The sequence below is a fragment of the Dromiciops gliroides genome, chromosome 2 (assembly GCF_019393635.1).
Source record: "Dromiciops gliroides isolate mDroGli1 chromosome 2, mDroGli1.pri, whole genome shotgun sequence".
Classification (NCBI taxonomy): domain Eukaryota; kingdom Metazoa; phylum Chordata; class Mammalia; order Microbiotheria; family Microbiotheriidae; genus Dromiciops; species Dromiciops gliroides.
The window spans coordinates 88,478,712-88,500,830 of record NC_057862.1 but is presented as its reverse complement, the minus strand read 5'-3'; the positions used below and the strand labels follow the sequence as shown (position 1 = coordinate 88,500,830).

The window sequence follows — 22,119 nt, the reverse complement described above, 5'->3', positions numbered from 1 at the left end:
TGGGATGAGATTATGATGGAACATTATTGTGCTATAAGAAATGATAAGAAGGATGCTCTCAGAAAAACCTGGAAAGACTTACATGAACTGACACAAAGTGAAATGTACTGTATACAAAATAACAGCAATATTGTAAGATGATCAGCTATGAATGATTTCACTATTCTCAGCAACACAATGATCCAAGTCAACTCTGAAGGACTTATGAAAAACGTGGTCCATCTCCAGAGAAAGAAGATGGTATCTGAATACAGATAGAAGTATAATTTTTCTTAGATTATTTTTCTTAAGTTTTTTTTGGTCTGTCTTCTTTCACAACCTGACTAATATGGAAATCTTTTGCATGACATGTATAACTTATATTGAATTTCTTGAGTTCTTATGGAGGGGTGGGGTTGGGGAGGAAGGAAGACAATTTGGAACTCAAAGTTTTAAAAATGGACATTAAAATTGTTTTTACATGTAAGTGGGAAAAATAAAATTCTAAATAAATGAAAAAATAATTGTATTTTATTCTGTTCCTGAATTAGGCAAAATGTTAAAATAATTTATTATTTAAAAAATAAATAATATTCATTTAATGTTATCCATTGACTTCAGTGTGCTCACTGCGAATGGTGTGTACTTAGAAAAAAAAAAACCATGAAAAATTATGTCACCTAAATTCTTACTGACAACAGCCATAGTAGGTAGAAATAGCTTTATTTTTTCCATTTAAGTTTCATCAAGTAGGGTGTCCAAAAAGCATTTACAAAAGCAATAAATTCACAACATGTAGTTATCATCTTGCATTCACTGAAAATGAATACTCAAGTAACTACCAATTAAAATAGCATTTTTCAATTATTACTATTCATTTTCCCTTTTTCATTTCAAGTTGACATTAGTTACTTTTAGTTACCTGGCAATGACAGTCATTTCCTTCTTTATTTATATTAAAATAATCCACTGACTAAAAATCAAACCTTAATGTTATTCAGACATTCTGAATAGCTCATTTAAGTCATATATTCCACATTAAACATAATACATGCACTTGGTATTATCAAAATAATTTTTAAAAACAGACTAAACAGTGTTGAAGACTTACTTACATTTATAATAATAATTCTTCACTTAAAATAACTGAAACCAAGAAGAATATAGGCATCAGAACATAACCACAATGTTTTGGCGTATTAAAAACCCAAATGAACATTTTTAAGATAAATGAAAAGCTGAGAAAGCTGAAATAAAATAAAAATGAAATGGTAGACATATCCTAACAGCTCTGTTCCCATGACATGAAGATACAAATTTATTTCTAATCTAAAAGGGTCAGTAGTGCAGCTGAACATTCAAAATTTTGAAACTAAATACTATGACTTTTTCATGATGCCTTTAAATGAATGACTACTAACATAAAATAATGGATCGATTTCTTAACAGAACGGCTGGCCAACCTCAAATCTCAGATACCTTTTTTTGGGGTTCCACAAAACTTTTATTTCTGAAAAAAAAATGCTGTTCAGGCTAATCTCAAAAAGAAGACTATGAATATACTTTGGGTAAGTGAACTCCAAATCCAATTTGTTTTGTAAATTCACTTAAGTAATGCTACAGTGCTAGACTCAGGAGTCTATAACATGAGCCAATGTTAGAAATTATGTGTTCTACCAGTAATGAATCCTCTTACAAAGAATGTTGCCTATATTGGATTTTGTAGTAGAGGGGACTTTTACTGTATGGTGCTGATGAGTAATTTTAAGTATTAGGCTTCAGGTATTTTTTCCAAATGCTATAGGATAAAGTGTCATTATAAAGTCAGGAGATTTTTTTCCCTTTAAACAAATAGGACTTATACAATTATACAAAAGTTGTCATTCAAAGCAGACATCCTTGGAAGCTCATTTCAATAATGCTGATACTGCTCAAAATATTTTTGGAACTTATCTTTAGGAACTACTGCTGAAATCTGTATATGTCTGAGCCACACAAGAAATCATTACTTAATAACAGTCATGCTTTATTTATGACCAAAAAACATATTAATACTTACCATCCACTGTGGGTAATCAAAACAATGTACCACAATTTGTGAAGCAACCTGCCCCAAGAAGAATCCTTAAATGCTTTTTGCAATGGAAACATCATTGCAAGAAATGTATGACCTCCCAAAATGGTGACCCTGAAGGAGGCAGCCTTCATTTGGATGCAAAAAAATTGCTCATGTTACTTGATAGTATGTGGGTCAAATGAAGTTATGACATTTGAATATCACATATCTTAGACAAAAGTCTAAACCAAGTATATTTCTCATATCAGGCTTTTGACTGAGTTTTAAACTCCTAATTTTATTCAGAAAAGCATGAGCACAAAGAAGACTGCAAGGGGGCCAGTAGACAAGGACCAATCAGTAAAAATTGGGGCTGGCTTGCTGGCTGGGAAACAAAGGAGGGCCTCTGATCAAAAGAATATTCTGCATCTTTCACTATTAAACCCAGAAACATTTAAAAGATTGTCTTAAGTCTTCCTCCTGAGATGAAATAGGAGACTTTGTGAAAAAAGGAAGGATGGGTGACCCATCTTCCTAAATAATACAAATCATACAAGTACTTTGAGACAAGAAAAGTTTGAAAAAAATACCAGTTTAGACTATTACAACAAAAAATAATCATGCATTCTAAAAAGTCTCAAATTTTATGACAAGGAAATGGATAGAAAGCACTCGGACATAAGAAAGACTACTTTTAGATTCGTGTCTCATTAAATATTATTCTTTAGTAAAGCTAGGAAGGTGGCAAAATAATATTTAATTTTCTTTTTTTTTCTTAATTTTCACCAGTAACCTAAGTTAGGTGTCATATTCTAAGAAGAGAACCAATGTGGAATTTTTGGCCCAACTTTTGACATCTATAGAATTTGGATCATGAGAAATGCTAAATAGTTGCCTAAAATCCATCTTTCAAAATTACTGCAACTTCAGCTGATATCTAAAATAAAAATGATCAATGTTCCTGTTTTTGAAAGCACTATCCAACTTCATTACATAAGGTTATTCTGTAATATATAACTTATAGGATTTAGTAACTTATACATATAGTCTCCAGATAGACAAAGCTGTTAAAACGTAAGTAATGCCTTAGTTTTCAAATGTGCCTCTTGGAAAACTGTTTACTGAAATTACTGTCTTTGAATTGAGTCGGGGCAAAAAGTATACTTTAATTTTGCCAAAAGAAAAACCAAAGCAAATCTGTAATTCAAATCACTTAAATGCATCTTAATAATGTTATTCACTATAAAGAATCAACAGATGACAAGTCTAATGTAGCCTAAATAAAAAAACAAAACCCCCAACCTTCCCAAACCTCAAGTATAAGACTAAATATATAGGCATATTTTAAAAAGCTCTATGTTACATACTTCACAAACATTTCACTTTAAATATTTTAAGAGAGTCATATAATAGTTAAAATGAGATGCTTAATTTTAGATGGTTACAATATTTTCCTGTGGATCTATTAACAGAGAAGTGTGTTAATCATAATAAAATGGAGTGCAATCATATAGTACCTAGGGTGAGAGTGGAATATTAATTCTTTAATAATTTTTTTTCAGCTTCTAAACAGTAACATCCTTTCTGAACAGGTCTGTCCCACCAAGTCTGCATACTGTTGAACGATGGCTTCATCACTTGGTCCTTTCTGTCGTTTTTTATATATGTTGTAAGGCATAATTGTTCTCTTGTAAAGTACCCGTAATCGGTCAAGCTCTTTAATTTGTTCTTCATCAACTGCAATAAAAAATCCAACAATTATATATTAAACTACTATTCTTAGTTTTATTTAAACAAAAAACCTTAACTGGAATCTCCAAAGAAAAAGACATTTGAAGTAAAAACTGGGGTATCCTGAAAATGATTATATGTTGGGCTTTGGAATAGCAGCAAAATAAAATATATTATAATGTCAAATAAACTCTAAATGTCTATTAAGTATCAATTTCCTTCATTATCACATAAATTCAAAATATCTCTGATTTAGAACTATAAGAAACCTTGGACTTCATTTAGTCCCATCCTCTCATTTTACAGATAAGGAAACTGAGGCTCAGAGAGGTTAAGTGACTTGTACAGTGTAGCAAAAATCCTAAGTAGCAGAGCCAAAGTCACCTTACTCCAAAGCTAAGTCACCCAAGGCAAATTCCAACATTTTACTGGACTGTGGAAGACAAGGCAGTTTGGAATAATTATGGTCCATTTAAAAAAGGAAATTAAAATACCTTAAATACTCAGACAGATCTCAAAGATTTGGAAGCACTCTTCAAAAATTTAGGCTGTAACCCCATTCACACTTGCCCATCTTTTATGACTCCTGCCCAATTCATACCATAAATTGACTAAAGGGGAGCTTCATCTCTTTCTCCTAACACCATAGGGGTACCAGTAGAACACTCTGCCTCTACATATAACCTGCCCATCTTCTTTTCATAATCCTTTCTACTTACCTCCTTGTGATAATCATTTAAAATTCAATTCTTTGGAAACTGCTGTATTTTCGGCCACACAGTAACATTGACTGAATATGAATGTTGGTATTAAAAAGATTGGCCTTTGCTTTTATGGGAAGTTTGGGGTCATTAAAGGAGTTCTGCAATTTCCTGAAGGCAATCCAGCTTTACTCTCCACTTGTTCAACTCAAGACACGATTCACTCTCCATCCATCATTACTATTGGTCCCAGATATACATAATAAGGGACAACCTTTTAAATGTATGTTGTAATATGGATGAAAGAATTTTATAAATTAGTAGCTTTTAAAGTCCTCAGGTCTCATTTATAAATCTGACCTAAAACTTCTCTGCACAGCACCCTATTATATGACGCAGAAACACCTGCAACGAGGTCTTCTGCTGGCTCATCATTTTTACAGTAAGGCAGCCTGCTGTGCTAGAGAGCTCTGAGAATGACATCATGAAGCAAAATAACAACATTCCATTAGGCACAGGACCTAAAAATAAAGCAGTTTTCAATGTATAACACATTAGAAAATTCTGTAGAGACTCCATGAAATTCCCAAAAGTATTTCAAGTAAAGTAAGCAGGGAATGATTTTCACATTAAAGGTCAAATGGCTTCAGATTTAATGCTCCAAATACTGCTTAAGAACAGATAAATGCAATTATGTGGTGTGAATTACTCATAGAAAAATATTCATATTAATAACAAAATATCAACCCCCAACAGAGTTCTATACTGTATCCAGGGAATGTCTAGTAATTTTAATATTAATTTAAAAGGTAATTAGGGGGGCAGCTAGGTGGTGCAGTGGATAGAGCACCAGCCCTGGAGTCAGGAGTACCTGAATTCAAATCCAGCCTCAGACACTTAACACTTACTAGCTGTGTGACCCTGGGCAAGTCACTTAACCCCAATTGCCTCACTTAAAAAAAAAAAAGGTAATTAGGAAGGGAATTCTTCTGCCTCAAAAATCAACACATAAAACATTTTAAAATCAAATATTAATGATTTGGCAGATATTTGTGTAATTTTATTAGAATTTCTATCATTTCAGGCAACCGATTCCCTTCTTGTTTTAGTCCAACAGATAATAAAGATCAAGAGTTACTATTGTTTATGTTGATGCTATGCTTGAACCGTAGAAATCACAAGTAAGGGTTTTATTAGCCACATTCTGACCAAAGAATGATCTAGACTAAGTTAGGAAGTATTTAGTAGTCATGATGAGCACTACAAAATGACACTTTTAGTAATTAGATTTCTATACATGAAAAGCTATGCTTTCAATGGAACTCCACATGTCTCTCCTCTAATCCCGTCCATGTGTCCTGGCAAAACACTCTTTACTGACTGCCCAGAAGTGGAGTCATTCCCATATTCTTATGGTTCCCTAGCAGACAATTCTAAAGTATTACAAGGCTATACTCATCCCTCTACATTGAAAGGTCTGCCCTGATGCAACCAAGTGAGGAGCAGGAGATGGCTTAGGCTTGCCAGTGATAAAATCCAATACTCTTAGATATATCTACAATAAATTTGTAAGCACTGGCTATCAAAACAAAATGAATGGAGCAGCTTCTCTCCATTTTTTTCATTTTTCTAGGGTGTAAGCTTTGTGACAATTTTTTCCTTTCAAGGGTGTACTCTATGACCAATTTATGTTGATTTCACCTGTATATATAATTCACATGTATACATAAACACATACACATACACATATACACACATGTTACTAGGAAGAGAAGTGTTGGGGCAGAGAATGGGGGAGTGAGAAGACACCTAGGGTAACTTCTCTGAGCCTAGCCTTCTTCACCTGAGTATTAACTTCTTAAAAACATTTATACAAGATAATAATATAGGCCATGGCCACAAAAGTACCCCATTATAATCAAGTAATTCTTCTAAACTATTTTCACTTGAAAGAATAGGAAACATGTGACCATCTCCTGAAGTCAAAGTAAATATTAAATTGTTTCATACTAAGATTCTAAAAGTTAGCAGCAGATGTTTCATAAGCAGCTGTTCTTTTAGAGATGCAAAGCCTTCTATTGCTATTGCATATATTTCCAACTTTCCTTAGGAACAAAAGATGATAAATAAAAATTCTTGATAAACACATTTATTTTAACAACTAAATATACAAACTCACCTAGATACAACAGAAACCATGGTAACAATAATGCATAACCTATACAGAGTTCAGATATCTAACAAGCTCATCTATTCAGAATATAGCCTTAAACTTAGACATGAGAAAGTGCCTCTGAGCAGCAAGGAAAACAGCCAAACCAAAATGGTACAGTTGTCCCAGAATAGGTTGGTCAGTGAAGGATGCTGGGCTCAGAGAAGTTACCCTAGGTGTCTTCTCATTCCCCCATTCTCTGTCCCAACATTAATAGCAACTTTATCTAAGATTAAAAATTTGGCATTTGAGATGGAGGAGAGGAAGGAAAACCTAACTTATAGGAAAAGAAATTTGTTCAAGGTTACTTTGATATGGGAGCCAGGCTAATTAGCCAGTTTTAATTTTGATAATTAATAAAAACTTTTCAGAGCATATCCACCAGAAAACTTTTGAACCTAGTGACAGAAAATTTGAAAGGCAATGAGACAGTAGCAGACCATGGGGAAGAGGGGTCATATTTGTTCTAAAGTGCATAGTTCATACTCCTATCATACAAGTCTTCAGTGATCTTGTAGTGATTCTGTGGTCAACCATACTGTTATACACAAAACATATTTTGCTAGGGACCTGGAAGACTCTTGATAAAGATGCCAGTTTAGAATATCATCAAGATTAATGGTATTTTGAGAGTAAAGATTAGTCTCATTCTCAGCTAAGAAAAACAGCAAGAGGGGCAGCTAGGTGGTGCAGTGGATAGAGCACCGGCCCTGGAGTCAGTTCAAATCTGGCCTCAGACACTTAACACTTACTAGCTGTGTGACCCAGGGCAAGTCACTTAACCCCAATTGCCTCACTAAAAACAAAAAGCAAAAAACCCAGCAAGAACAAAGGATGTCCTAGAAATAGGTTGCAATAAGAACACTGCTAAGTCCTTTACTTTTTCTGATGTCAGCTTCAGTTTCTTAAAATAAAAACCCAAAGCAAGTCTACATTCTTATCTCTCATGTTCTAAATAAACCTGTCAACCCTTTGATATTTTCATTTTGAGTCAAAACTCTGGTTAGACTCTAATTTTATCAATTTTTTAAAAGTAAAAAAAAAAAACTGCCATGGGAAATAAGTTGCATATCACAGGTGCTTCAAACTCAAAGATTCTAAGAGTTCAAAGCTTCACTTCTCCTTAAGGGAACTTAACTGATTTGTTATTCTTAAACAGACTTTATAACCAATATTTCTGCCAGAATATGATCTCCACATCTATTTTCTTTGTTATTATCATTATAGCTTCTCAGGACCAAAATTCTAAAATGCAAAAGAGATACGAGTTAATGGATAATATGGTGCAAAACCGTGGCATAACAATGAAAACTTTAGATTTTGAATCAATGAGAAATAAAAAGCAGTTAAGATTTCACTCAACTGATATTCACTTCAGAGAGTAAATGTGGCTTAAAAAAACATTACAGGGGGCAGCTAGGTGGCGCAGTGTATAAAGCACCAGCCCTGGATTTAGGAGGACCTGAGTTCAAATCCAGCCTCAGACACCTGACACTTACTAGCTGTGTGACCCTGTGCAAGTCACTTAACCCTCATTGCCCTGCCCCCCCAAAATCATAACAGCAGATATTTAAAATCCATGAAGCAATTTGCATACACACAGTCCCCCCAAAATGAAAAGAATGAGTCAACCAGTTCATTCTTCAAATACTGAAAATTTTTTGGTGGAAGACTCAAAAGTTACTTTGTGAATATATCCTATAGAATTACACCTGCTGATATCAACTACCTAAAAGCACTCTTTCATAAGGAATACTGTTGCTAAGAAAATTTGGATAGAAAGATGTATATTGTGTGTGTGTGTGTGTATATTATTCACATATATGTGTGTTTGGTAATAAAATATGAAGAAATTTATAGCTGCTGCGTTAGTTTTCTTTTTCTAACTAGTAAGCCAGATCTATTAAATTAACATTAAATTCAAATTTAAGAGCTGAAATGAGAAAAATAACTGAGACTTTTTAAAAAAGAAACCATAGTAGTATGCTTGCAATGTTCTCCCAAATAAGTGCTGTGTTGCAGTGATGTCACTAAGGTAATGAAGCCAAATCCAACTACAATAAGCCATAACTTGCAGTACCATTTGTTTTATCCATCACCTGGGATCACCCTGGCTCAGCACAGTCCTTGACAGGAATAGCAGAACCCAGCCCAGGCCTGCCTAAGATGAGCACCCTCTGCTATACCAGGGGACTGCTCCCCAAATACCTCAATGATATACATCTTTCCACCAGGCTCCCAGATGAATGAACAGAACAACCCAGATTCAGCCTAAACCTTTGTTGTCTCTACTACTTCAGAATTTGATTTGAGGTTTTCTTTTTAAAGTTTTTTGGAGGAGAATGTTGGGAGAGCCAGGCTATAGTGCTTTCTCTACTCCCCCCAACCCCATCTTGGCTGGCTGGCTACAAATTCAAGTTACCCAACCTCAATTGGGCCCTCACTGTACCCACAAGTCAGTCCTTTTTATTCCTCCCTACCTGACTTCCTTAGTCTCACTCCCCACAGAACCCTTTTCAAACATTTTCTTGCTTCCTGAAGTAGTCATCTCCATTCCACACCCTTTCCTAACCTCTTTTTCTCCTCTTACTTAACAGAAAAAATTGAGGTCATTCAACTTACATTTCCTCTTCTCCCATTCTCTCATCATCTCAAAACCCTTTGACATCATCTGCAACTCCCTCTATTCCTACCAAACTCTGACAAAGAAATGGTCATTCTTATTGCCAACATCAACAACACCTCTGCCTATGGTGGTGGTGTTCAGTTGTTTTCAGTGGTACCTGACCCTTTATGACCCCATTTGGGGTTTTCTTGGCAAAGATACTGGTGTGATTTGGTATTTCCTTCAGCTAATTTTATAGATGAGGAAACTGAGGCAAATAGGGTTAAGTGACTTGTCCAGGGTCACATAGCTTGTAAGTGTCTAAAGCCACATTTGAACTCCTGTCTTTCTGACTCCAGGATGGATGCTGAGCCATTTAGCTGCCCCACCTCTACTTGTGTACTTGGCTCCAATTCCTATCTTCTCCAGCAGAAGACATCTTCAATAATGCCTCCCCCACTCTGAAACATCAGCTTTTCTATATAAACGGATTCCTTCTTTCCATCCTGACTTCAAATATGCCCAAATCTCCCTCATCCTTAAACAAACAAAAAATCTTGAGTAGAGCTCACCATCCTTTCAAGCTACTGTTCTATGTTTTTCCTCTTTCCCAGACAGCATCCTTGTAAAAAACAAAGGTCTACACTTGATGCCTCTGCTTCCCTTTGTAGGGACCAATTTTTAATTGGGGAGTGTTATCTAAGCAGATTGCCACAATATTGGAGCAAGGAAGGAGACCAGCAGCCTCCCTCAAAACAGAACAGGATTTATTTTAACAAGAACGAACTTAAAAAAAAAACAACACACCAAAAAAACACAAACAGGATCAGTAGGATCAAGGGAAAGGAAATAAAATGGGGGAAAGGGAAATTATACAACCTGAAAAAATACCACCGTCCAGGAATCAGCTGAGAATACACAGCAGAGCTCCTGTCACCTTCCAGTTTCCAGCTAGAATGGTGAATTCCCCTCCCCATTCCAGAAAACCCCACATAGCCCCCAGCCAATTGGCTGGCTGCTCTGACAGTCACATGACTGCCCTCAGTAGGCTTCCAATCATTATAATTTTGCCAGGCCCATGTAAGGGTCTGTGAGTGGTGATGATGTGAGGTGCCAGCGCCATGGCAATGGCTACAACCAGTGGGTGGAGCACCGTGAGGTTTGCGGAGCCCCGTGAGGTTTGCGGAGCCCCAGGCCAGTGCGCACCAAGGCATAAAAACCTCAAATAACTATTAATTCTTTATACCTTCCTCTCATTCGGTCTACAACCCTTTTGACTGTTTACCCAATTACTCAACTGAAAATGCTCTCTTCCTTCTTACCATTGATCTCTTAATTGCCAAATCTGATCATCTTTTTCCTCAATCCTAAATCTTCACAATCTCTCTCTGATACATTTGCTTCTCCTGATCAACATCTCCCGAACACTTTTCTCTCCTCTGGGTTTTTGTGATATTAGTCTCTCTTGATTCTACTCCCCACCTGCTTGCTGCTTCAAGTTCTCCTTTGCTATCTTATCATCTAAATCATGTCCTCTCTTCCTAACTATGAGTGTTCCCCTAAGGTTCTGTACTGGGCTCTCCTCCACTCTCCCTCTATTCTGAATTCTTAACATTCTTTTGTGTCATGGATCTCTCTTGGCAGGCTGGGGAAGTATCCAGACTCTTTCTCAGAATAATGTTTTTAAATGCGTAAAATAAAATACATAGCATTACAAAAGAAACTAATTACATTAAAATAGTTATCAAAATATTTTAAAGTAAATTTTAAACCCCCAGGTTAAGAATCTCTGCTCTAGGGGGCAGCTAGATGGCGCAGTGGATAGAGCACCGGCCCTGGAGTCAGGAATACCTGAGTTCAAATCCGGCCTCAGACACTTAACACTTACTAGCTGTGTGACCCTGGGCAAGTCACTTAACCCCAATTGCCTCACTTAAAAAAAAAAAAAAAAGAATCTCTGCTCTACCCTCTCTCTCTGTAACCTTGTCAACTTTCACATGTTTAACTATCATCTCTATGCAGATAACTTCCAGGTCTATATATCCAGCCCCTAGTCTCTCCTAAGCTGCAGTCCCAGAGACATCTTAAACTCAACATGTCTAAAACGGAACTCATTAGTTTTCCCCCAAGCCCTTTCCTCCACCGAATTTTCCTGGTTTTGTCAAAGGCACCATCAGCTTTCCATTATCTCATCAGTCAAAGTTTGCCATATATACACCTTCACAACAATATCACATCCAAGTCTTTCTTCACACACACACACACACACACACACACACACACACACACACACACACACACACACACACACACACACTATTCTTCATGACCTCTCACCTAGATTGCTGCAACAGCCTCCTAATTGATCTCCTTCCTTTAAGTGTCATCACTCTAGACTTCTACCTATTACTGCCTGACTAATTTTACTTTTACACAGATTGACCATATGGTCAATTGATCACTAGCCTAATCAATCAACCACAGTGGCTTCCTATGAACTCTAGAATAAAACATAAAACTCCTCTGTTTAGCTCTTAAAGACCAGGCCCCCACCTCCTTTCTAGTCTCTTTGGACCTTTCCCTTCCTGTACTCTGTGATCCAGCCAAACTACCATTCTTTTTTTCTGTTCATCCTTCATTGCAACACTCCATTTTCCATCTTCAAGCCTTTGTACTGGCCATCTCTCAAAACTGGAATATATTCCCTCTTTACCTCTTCACAGAGTCTCTCCTTTTAAAATACTGCTCAGGCACTGCCTTCTTAATGAAGACTCTGGCTATTAACATTATATTTAAGCTACACATATTTTAATATGTTCTTTCTGACTTCCCGATTAGAATGCAACTTTGCTGAGTAGGCACTGTTTCATTCTTTTGTACCTGTATCCTTGGCACCTAACACAGTGTCTACAGCAAAGCTTCTTAAACTGTGGGCTGTAACCCCATAAGGGATCACAAAACTGAATATGGGGGTCATGAAAAATTTGGCCACAGTAAAAGGTTATGCATATCTACCTTATACACCTATATACGCAGGGTCACATAAAAATTTCTTGGGCGAAAAGGGGTTTCCAAGTGGAAAAAATCTAAGAAGCATACAGTAGACACTTAAAAAAGATTTATTTGTTGAAAATTAGTGGCTTTGGTTTCTGTTCTCAGCTCAATGCTCCTGCCCCAATTCTATAGAAATGGCTCATAACATTATCTAATTTTATGTTTTTGTGAAACTATTACTATGGGAAAAGTAAGGGGACAAATATGTACTAGTTAGTAAAACTAAAGAAAAAGAGCATTAAAAAAAACCTCACACATCACAGAACAAACCCACTAAAATAATTTGGTTTTCTGAATATAGCCTGATACCCCTATCATATTCAATGTGCAGTATAATAATATAAAGTTTTAAAGAAGAAATGCCATTCTCAAAGAAAAGAAAAAAGAAAAGAAATGTCATTCTCTCACTATTAAATGATATAAAAAATTGACTAATTACAACTTGACTTGGTGAAATCATAACATTCAACACATAAAACTGTTAATTCTCAAGACTACTCTGTCCAGCAATAACACCAGTATAACTTTATTATTAAACACACTTAGTTCAAAAGTCCTACTCAAGGGAACTTAGTTCCTAAAGTACCCAAACAAACTCACAAGAACTTGATTTGAGAACACTAGGTGGTGCAGCAAGTGAGAGCTGTGGACTCATGAGCCTGAAAGAACCAAGTTCAAATCACACGTGACACTGGCTGTGTAACCCTAGGCAAGTCACACACAATCTCCCACAGTCTCAGTATTCTTATTTGTAAAATGGGGATAATAACACCTATCTCAGGTTGTTTTGAGGATTAAATGAAATAAGCAATGTACAGCACTTTGAATACCTTAAAATACTATATAAATATTTACTGTTATTGCTGCTATTATGCTACCTGAAAGGTTTCTCTTATATAACAGATCCAGCTGCACCTAAGGACTTCTGGAAAGTTTACTGATAAGCAAAATCCTACTTTTCTAGCACCTTGTTTTCTTGGCAGGACTCGATCTTTTGGTCATTAAGAAAAGTGGTGTGGGGAAGATAGATGGTGCAGTGGATAAAGCACTGGCCCCTGATTCAGGAGGACCTGAGCTCAAATCCCAGCTTCAGACACTTACTAGCTGTGTGACCCTGGGCAAGTCACTGAACCCTTATTGCCCCACAAAAAAAAAAAAGAAAGAAAAGTGATGATGAGGAAGGGCAGATCTATTATAAATATCAAGGATAGCAAAATGTTTTTTATAAATTCCCTTGGGTTTAATTTTTAAAGGATGTGGAGATTAATGAGCTCTGACTGTCAAATGTACCATGCATAGGGTCCAGGGAATACAGCAAATTTCCCTACTTCTGGTCTTATCTTACTCGGTACTCAATTACAAACAACTTCATCAATGATGTATAGAGCAAACAGTACAGGGCTATGAGTCAGAAGATCTGAATTCCAGTCCAAGTTTCACCACATCATAGTCAAGCAATCTTGAGTTAAGTCACAACCTGTTCAAGTCATTTCACCTTTAAAATATGTAGTAATTTCAGATGAATTCTTGACTACTGTGAAAATCAAATTACGTAATATTTATTAATTGCCTTTTACAAACTATAAAAGCATTAAATATAAGGCATTGGGAATTAAATCACTGATTTATATACAAATATCTTCCTAAATGTCTTAAAAGACCTTAAAACTTTGGGCCTTCTCTCTTGAAGAAAATGGAAAGATGCAAATGCATGGGGATAAAAGCTGACATAAGGAGACAAAAGAAAAATCACAAGACATTTTTTTTTATCATATTGTATTCCCATTTCAAACAATATGACCTCAAAAGTTTGACTTCCAATTGAAATCTACCTTTTGTTACCTATTTCTGTGATTCATTATTCAATAGAATAGGGATTTCACTGTAAGGTCACTGGACTAATATGTTGTCATGTGGACCTGGCAGCCTTAAAGGATAGTCTTCCCCACTGAGAAAAATGAAGCATTAAGTGGAATTGCAGAAGGCGCTAGAGATTTCTCAACCAGCAGAATCTGCCCTCACTCCACTTCCACCCCACCCCCCACCCCCAGCCATCCTGCTTCTTACATACCTAACTTTACTAACCTCTAAATTAGAGAGCATCTGTAGGGGTCATCTAATCTTTAGGAAATTAACAATGAGCTAGTGAGATCAGAAAAAATCCCAAATGCAAATTGATTAAATTAAGTCAAAATACAGTCCCAATTTTTTCTGCTGAAGATAATCTCAAAACTTGAGACTCTTACATTCTCAAATTAGAGAATGCTGCCAAATTTACTTAGCTGATACAACAAGGAATTTAGAATACAGCATCAACACAGCTGAAAAAGGGGTAAGAATTTAAAGGAAAATATATAGTAAGCTAAGTTTTGTTCAGTCAAGGATGGAAAAATAGATGGAGAATTGCCAACAGTACAATATAAATTACCCATTATACCATTCAGAATCAATGTTAAAGCCATAACAATGGTCTATTTTTTAAAAAGGCAAATACCTATGATTGGCAACTTGTGAAGATGTCTTCAAAGAAAGTAAGTTGTGTAGGGCTATTAAAGAATGGATTACAAACCTATTTCAAGCCAAAAGAATGATTTGATTGTTTGATGTTTTAAAACATGCCAAAACCAGTAATATGATTTAAGGGACATCAATTACTGCCCTACCATACCAGGTTCTTACCAAACAAAAACTTCTTTCCAGACTTAATGTGGGTTTAAATACAAAAGAAATGGAAACTAAATGCAATTCAGACTTTACAATAAAAGTAATATCTTTATATACACTATATTTTCCAAATTATCATCTATTATCTCCTTTTCCCCTAAAAACAATCTTAGGTAGCTATTTTATCTTCATTTTACAGAAGAAATATAGTCCAGAATCACAGTAAGTACTGGCACAATCTACTAAACACTAAAAATATCAATTGTTTTTTTCCAACTTGACCAACCAGTATACCTGATTAATGTCTTTCAGTATTAAAATGAGTCTTCTTTTACTTTCATTTAAATTTCATTTATTTCAAATATCTAAAGTGGTCTTGTCTCAAATGATCAGTGAAATAGCAACATTAGACAGGTATTTATAATCTCTTAAGAAATGAAATTTGGAATTCAAAAACTATCAAAACTTGAGAATTATGAGGGCAGCTAGGTGGCGCAGTGGATAAAGCACCGGCCTTGGATTCAGGAGGACCTGTCTTCAAATCCAGCCTCAGACACTTGACACATACTAGCTGTGTGACCCATGGCAAGTCACTTAACCCTCATTGCCCGCCAAAAACAAAACAAAACAAAACAAAACGACACTTGAAAATTATGCCAAAGTAGCATAACACATAAAAATAATAACGGCTATTATTATCATAGCTACCATTTATATATAGTTCCTACTATGTTTCAGGCACTTCAGTTGTACATTGAGAGTTTCATAGACTTTATATTTTCTATGTTTTCATTTTAAGAAATTATCAAACCTACACTCAGCTATAGTAAATGCTTTGAAAGTTAGAGTACTGAACTGCATTAGAAAGATATTATATAAATGAACATTTTGTAAGATTTACAAATGATTCTATAATAATACTTATGTTTATCTAGTACATTAAAGTTTACAAAGCTCTTATAACAACCCTGTGAGGCAAATGGTATTACATATTATTCCTACCCCTACCTTCAAATTTTGAAGTAGGGATTGAAAATATTACTACAAATATTTTAGAAATGTTATTTATCAAGGCATATTTTTAATAAGAGCAGCAAATCACAACTTGCCTTCTTTCAAATTATTTGTTCATTTAACATTGGTTGACATTGGGATACAACCATAAACAAATGAATACATCTAAAATTAAGTGTTGGCTAATGTACACCTCACTAGTAAAAGCAGCATTTTGGTTCCTTTTAATTAAAACCAGCAAGAACGAGTCATAAAAGGAAATACAGTAAACTATCCAGGATGTTCTGGCTAAGCCAATTCTTTGCAGCTTGGTTACTCTAGCAGAAAAAAAGCTGGCAATCTCTGAAATCAGTATTCAAAAACAGAGTATCTAGTTCAAGAGGAAAATATATCCAACCTTCAATTATCTACAGGATTTCACTGTTTCAGAAATGAAGACCAAAGAAGATACGGCACTGCAGGCAGAACCTAAAATCAAAGTTTGTACAGATGAATTTGTCCACATACCATGTAGTCAAAAACTGCCTGGCTCTGAGCCTAAAGGCATATCTTTTCTTTCTGACTTGGAAATCAAACTTTAGAACCATACAGACTAAACACTTTGATAAATACAGTCAAAATTTGATAATAAACCTGACTTGCTTTCACTGAAACAATAAGTCATTGTCCTTTAAGCCCTATTATTTTAATACTCAAAATGAATGGGGGATGGGGAAGATATTTCCTGTACAGCACATAAACAATTGCATTAAGGTCCTCTAAGCTTACTGTAATTGGCAGTAATGTGAAAAAGAGACTTTACACTTTCTGTATTCAAAAAGATTTTAAATAAACAAATGTATAAAACAACTTACACCACATGAAAACTCAAGCCTTTCAAAACAAACCTGAACATCTGCAACACCTACAGAGGGCTAATTTTGAAAAGTATTCTGAGGAAATATTTAACAAAGACATCTATGTACCAACTGCAAACTAAGGCTATGACAGAAACACTGACCCCATCCCCCATATACACACACACAAAAAGGCACACTAACTCACAGTAAAAGCTGGGGCTGAGAAACCAAAGTTCTATGGAAACACCCTTTTGCACTGTAAACAATGAATTTCCATATGACAGATCAATTTTAATCTGTTAGTTTAATTGAAATGGCTGTGTGTAATGCCTACACACACACACATCCATTTACTGGACTAAATTTCTACCCTCCCTTGCTCAGATGGCTATGAACTACTTATAACACTAATTTACATCATTCATATCACAACGCTTTAGTTTTTACAAAACACTTTTCTTACAACCACACTTCAAGGCACATATAATGTAAATTCTATTATGTACATTTTGTAGATGTGGATACTGAAATTCAAGCCTATAAATTAGTTTCCATAGTCATAGATAATACGTCTGAGGCAGAATTTGAACCCAGGTTTCCTGACTCTAATTCCAACACTTTTTCTACTGTGTTGTTACAGACAGTTCATATTTAGGATACAGCAAAATATTTTGGCTTCTTTTAAAAGCACAAATTATAGGGATCTGAAAAACAATGAACATAGTTAATGAACTTCTTTAAATGTTCCCAACTATAACTCTTAGATGTTATCCACAAAAGCACAAAAATCTAAAGTATCTGTTTTTACAACTGAGAATATGAGTCAGTTCAATATTTGAAACAAAAATAAAAATAGCAATAGGATCTAAAAAGCACCTATAACTTTTTTGTTTAGGCTTAATTTGGAATTTTTGGTTATTTTGGCTTTGAAAAAAAGTCTGTGCAATTTCCTTCTGCTACATAATACAAAAGATTTTCCTTCATCATGACCCAATATAAAATTATCCTTCTTAAAATAACAGTGATGCTGATAGTAACCTACAGAGGTTGCTTTTTATTTTTTATGAATCCAGGTCTCTTAACCCAGAGCCAGTATTCTTTCTATTATACTATGTCCCATCCTTTCATTTTACAGAGGAGGAAATTGAGACCCAAAGGAATCAGGTAATTTGCCCAAGGTCACAGAAACATTAAGCTGAAGAGCTCAGATTTGAAGCCAGGCCATAGCTTGTGGTGGACGATTGTCTTCATCTCATTTTTTAGACTTTTCTGACTCTCTTCTACTTCAGAGACAAAGCCTAGAATTAACAACTCAAGGAAAATGTAGCCTGCTCTTACTAGTCCTTTTGGTAAACCAGGTCCATTAGTTTATTACTCTTTATCAGAAGTCTTAAATAAAATCATTCTTGGATTACTTCCCTTAGTTTCTGTGTTAAAAACACAAGAAAAAAAGCAAGGATATTACAAAGGTCATTAAACCATTTTACATTTAATAAACTAATACAATAGAATCTTATAACTATTTGATAAGCTCTTAGGACACAGAATGAAAGCGAAAAATGACATCTTTTCTCAAACATTTACTATGGAACTATTTCTTACTATGCACTGTGCTAGACACTAGAAATACAAAAGAGAGAGAGAGAGAGAGAGAGAGAGAGAGAGAGAGAGAGAGAGAGAGAGAGAGAGAAGGAAGGGAGGAAGGAAGGAAGGAAAGAAGCAGCAGCAGCAATCCCTACCATAAAAGAGTTGGGGAGAGACAAGTGCATATATAAATGTTTATAGAATAAATACAAAATAAATACCCAGTGGTAGAAGAAGGTGGTTATTTAGCAAGTAGCAAAAGGAGACCAAGGAAGACTTAAGGGCAGCACAGCATCTTAAAGGAAGAGAAAGATGTTATGAAGTAGAGGTGAGGAGGGGCTACATTTCAGCCAGAGCAAAGGACAGAAATGAAAGACAGTGTTGTGCATGAGAAGCAGAGAAACCAGTGTGGATAGACTTTAAAATTCAGGAAAGGGAGAAATATGTAATGAAGTTAGAAAGAATGAGGCCAAATTGTGAAGAAATTAAAAAATTAAATGAGGGAGTCTATATTTTATCCTAGAGGAAACAAATAACTAGAGTTGGTTGAGTTGGGAGTTATGTAGTCAGATCTGTTCTTAAGAAAAATCACTCTGGCCAGCCTGTCAGAGAGAATAGAGTGGGGCTACCCTTAAAGAAACCAATTAAGAGGGAACTGCAATAGTCCAGGTAGGAGGTGACGAGGGATTGAACTAAAGTTAGCTGCTGTGTGAAGAGAGGAGAGGTCATATGCCAAAAATGTTGTGAAGGAAGAAATAGCAACAGTCTGGCAACTGACTGGATATGTGAGGTGAGAGAAAATGAGGAGTAGAGGACATCAAGGTCAGACGCTTGAAAGATGGGAAGACAGGTGGTGCCTTTAAAATTTAACATAATTTGGAGGAGGCATGGTTTGGAGGGAGGAGAAAATGAGTTTTGTTTTGTACATGATGAATCTGAGGTGTCTCTGGGATATCCAGTTTGAAATGTGTACATTTCATAGCATATAGAACTTCAGAGAGAGCTGTATATATAGATTTCTGTTATCTACATAGAAGTGTAACTAATGAGGTCATCAAGAGAATATATAGAAAGAAGAGAGGTCAGGAAAGAGTCCTGGGGAAAACACAGTGGAGGGGGAGGTATAATATGGATCAAGAGTCAGCAAGCAGGATTGAGAGTGTTCAGACAGCTAAGAGGGAGACCAGGAGAGAGCACTGTCTTGAAAACCTTGGGAAGAGAGAGAATCCAGGGGAAAAGCATGATGAATAGTGTGAAATACAGCAGAGAGGTCCTTCAGAATGAGAACTGTGAAAAAACTATCAGATTTGACAATTAACAGATTACTGGTGACTTTGGAGGGGGCAATTTCAACTGAAATTCAATTGAAAGATGAGGTTGGAAGCTATACTGCAATGGTCTAAGTAATGACTAAGAAAGGAAGTGGAGGCAGCTAGGTGGTACAGTAGATAGAGCTAGTGTGTGGGTCCTGAAGTCAAGAGGACCTGAGCTCCAATCTGGCCTCAGACACTTATAGGTGTGTGTACCTGGGCAAATGACTTAACTCTCTTTGCCTCAATTCATCATCTGTAAAATGAGCTGGAGAAGGAATGGCAAACCTCTCTAGTATCTTTGCCAAGAAAACCCCAAATGGGGTCGTAGAGAGTTGGACAAAACTGAAACAACAATAAGAAAGGAAGTGGAGGCAATGAGTATAGACAGCTTTTTTATGAATGAAAAAGGAAAGAAAGTTTGAGGAGATAGTAACATCTAGTGAAGGCTTTAAAAAAAGAATGGGGAATACTTGGGTATGTTTGAAGGTAGTAGAGAAGGAACCAACAATAGGGATATACTGAGCATTAGGAAGAGAAAGGGGACTACTGAGGGGGCAATTTGGGGCACTAATAGTACACATAGAAGGAATAACTTTGGCAAGGAGCAAGACCATCTCATTATTAGAGACTTTCAGACAGGAAGAGAGTCAGAGATGATGTCAAATGTTGGAATGAAGAGAAGGAATGAAAAGGAAGCTCATGGTAAATGGAGAAAAGGAAAGTAAAAAAGCATTTATTAAGCACCTACTATGTGCCAGGCACAGTGCTAAGAATTTAAAAAATATTATTTCATTTTATCCTCAGAACCCTGGGACGTAGGTGCTACTATTATCACCCCCATTTTACAGTTGAGAAAACTGAGACAGACAGCAATTAAGATGAAGTTGGATAGCATAAATTTGGAATGAAACCAGTCAACACGTGTGACTTCCAGGAGCTCTCTTAAACCACATATGTGCAAGAGCAGAGAAAGAAGACTGAGACTATACAAAGATATGATTTGGCAAAGGATGAAAAGCAAAACAATAAAGGGGTAAAGGCCAGTTTAGAGCTAAATTTGTCATTATGGATAGGATCAAGTTTGTGAAAGGAGGGAAAGTGAAATCAGAGAAGGGGTAATGGCTTAAGAAAGTTCTGAGAGATAAAGGGATAAGAGGTCTCAGAGAGGTCAAAAATAGATTTAGGTGGAGTGTGATATGAAGTAGAGAGGAAATGACAGGAGCTTACAGTCATATAAAGGAATATTAGAGCTGCTGATCAAGGAAGTGGTACTCAGGTAATGAAGAGATGCAGGGTTTGATTGATTATCTTTGAGCATAGATGAAATTGATTAGAACTGAGAAAAATGAGGAACTGGGAGGTGCAAGTATTTGAGGAAACAGACAGGAATGTTGAACTTCATTTGAAGATAAGAGCTGAGTAGAAAATAGCAAGCAAGGAGCTGAACTCCTTGTGAAAGAAGGGAACTAGTGGGTAAGAGAGGTATGGTTGAAAGTATAACCAATGTTGGAGAAAATGGTCACGGGTATAGAGTTTGGCAGTGAGATCTCAGTGAGAATGAGTAGATGGAAGAAGAGAAAGAGATCTAGGACAAAAGGAAATGAATTTGTTCATTACAGAAAGGAAATTCCAGAGGGCAGAGTAGAAGGAATGAACAGAGTTTGAATGGTATAAGGATGAAGTATGGTTGAGAGGAAAGAACAAGAAGAGAGGGTCTGGATAGGTTATGCCTATACAGTTATCCCATGATTAAGTAGCATAGTAGTAGGAAGAATAGTAAGTGGTAAAAGGTTTTTTTTCTTAATCATAAAAGTATTATTATTTTCCGGTTACATGCAAAGATAGTTTTCAACATTTGTTTTCATAGTATTTTTGGTCCCAGATTTTTCTCACACCCTCCCTTCCCTCCCCCAAGACAGAAAGCAATCTGATATAGGTTATATATGTACAATCACATTAAACATATTTCTGCATTAGTCATATTATGAAAGAAGCAGAACACAAAGGAAACCACCTCATAAAAGAAGAAAAAAAAAACAGCCAAGAAGTAAACAGTATGGTTCAGTCTGCATTCAGAATACACAGTTCTTTTTTCTGGATGCAGAAAACATTTTCTATCATGAGTTCTTTGAAAACGTTTTGGATCATTGCACTGCTGATAAGAACCAAGTCTATCATAGCTGATCATCACACAATGTTGTTGTTTCTGTGTACAATGTTCTGGTTCTACTCATCTTGCTCAGCATCAGTTCATGCAAGTCCTTCCAGGTTCCTCTGAAATCCTCCTGCTCATCATTTTTTTTTTTTTTTACAGCACAATAGTATTCCATTACATTCATATACCACAACTTGTTTAGCCATTCCCCA

The 22,119-nt window shown here is 35.9% G+C and overlaps 1 protein-coding gene across 8 annotated transcripts in view; it reads right to left on the bottom strand.

The window, feature by feature from the left end:
- Positions 1–683: 683 nt before the first annotated feature.
- ATE1 (arginyltransferase 1) overlaps positions 684–22,119 on the bottom strand; it is a 196,038-nt gene continuing 174,602 nt past the window's right edge. For all 8 annotated transcript variants that reach the window (XM_043985864.1, XM_043985863.1, XM_043985862.1 and 5 more), the window contains one exon: positions 684–3,772. In XM_043985864.1, the coding sequence (XP_043841799.1) occupies positions 3,594–3,772 (179 nt within the window). In that variant the 3' untranslated portion in view covers positions 684–3,593. The remainder of the gene's footprint in view (positions 3,773–22,119) is intronic.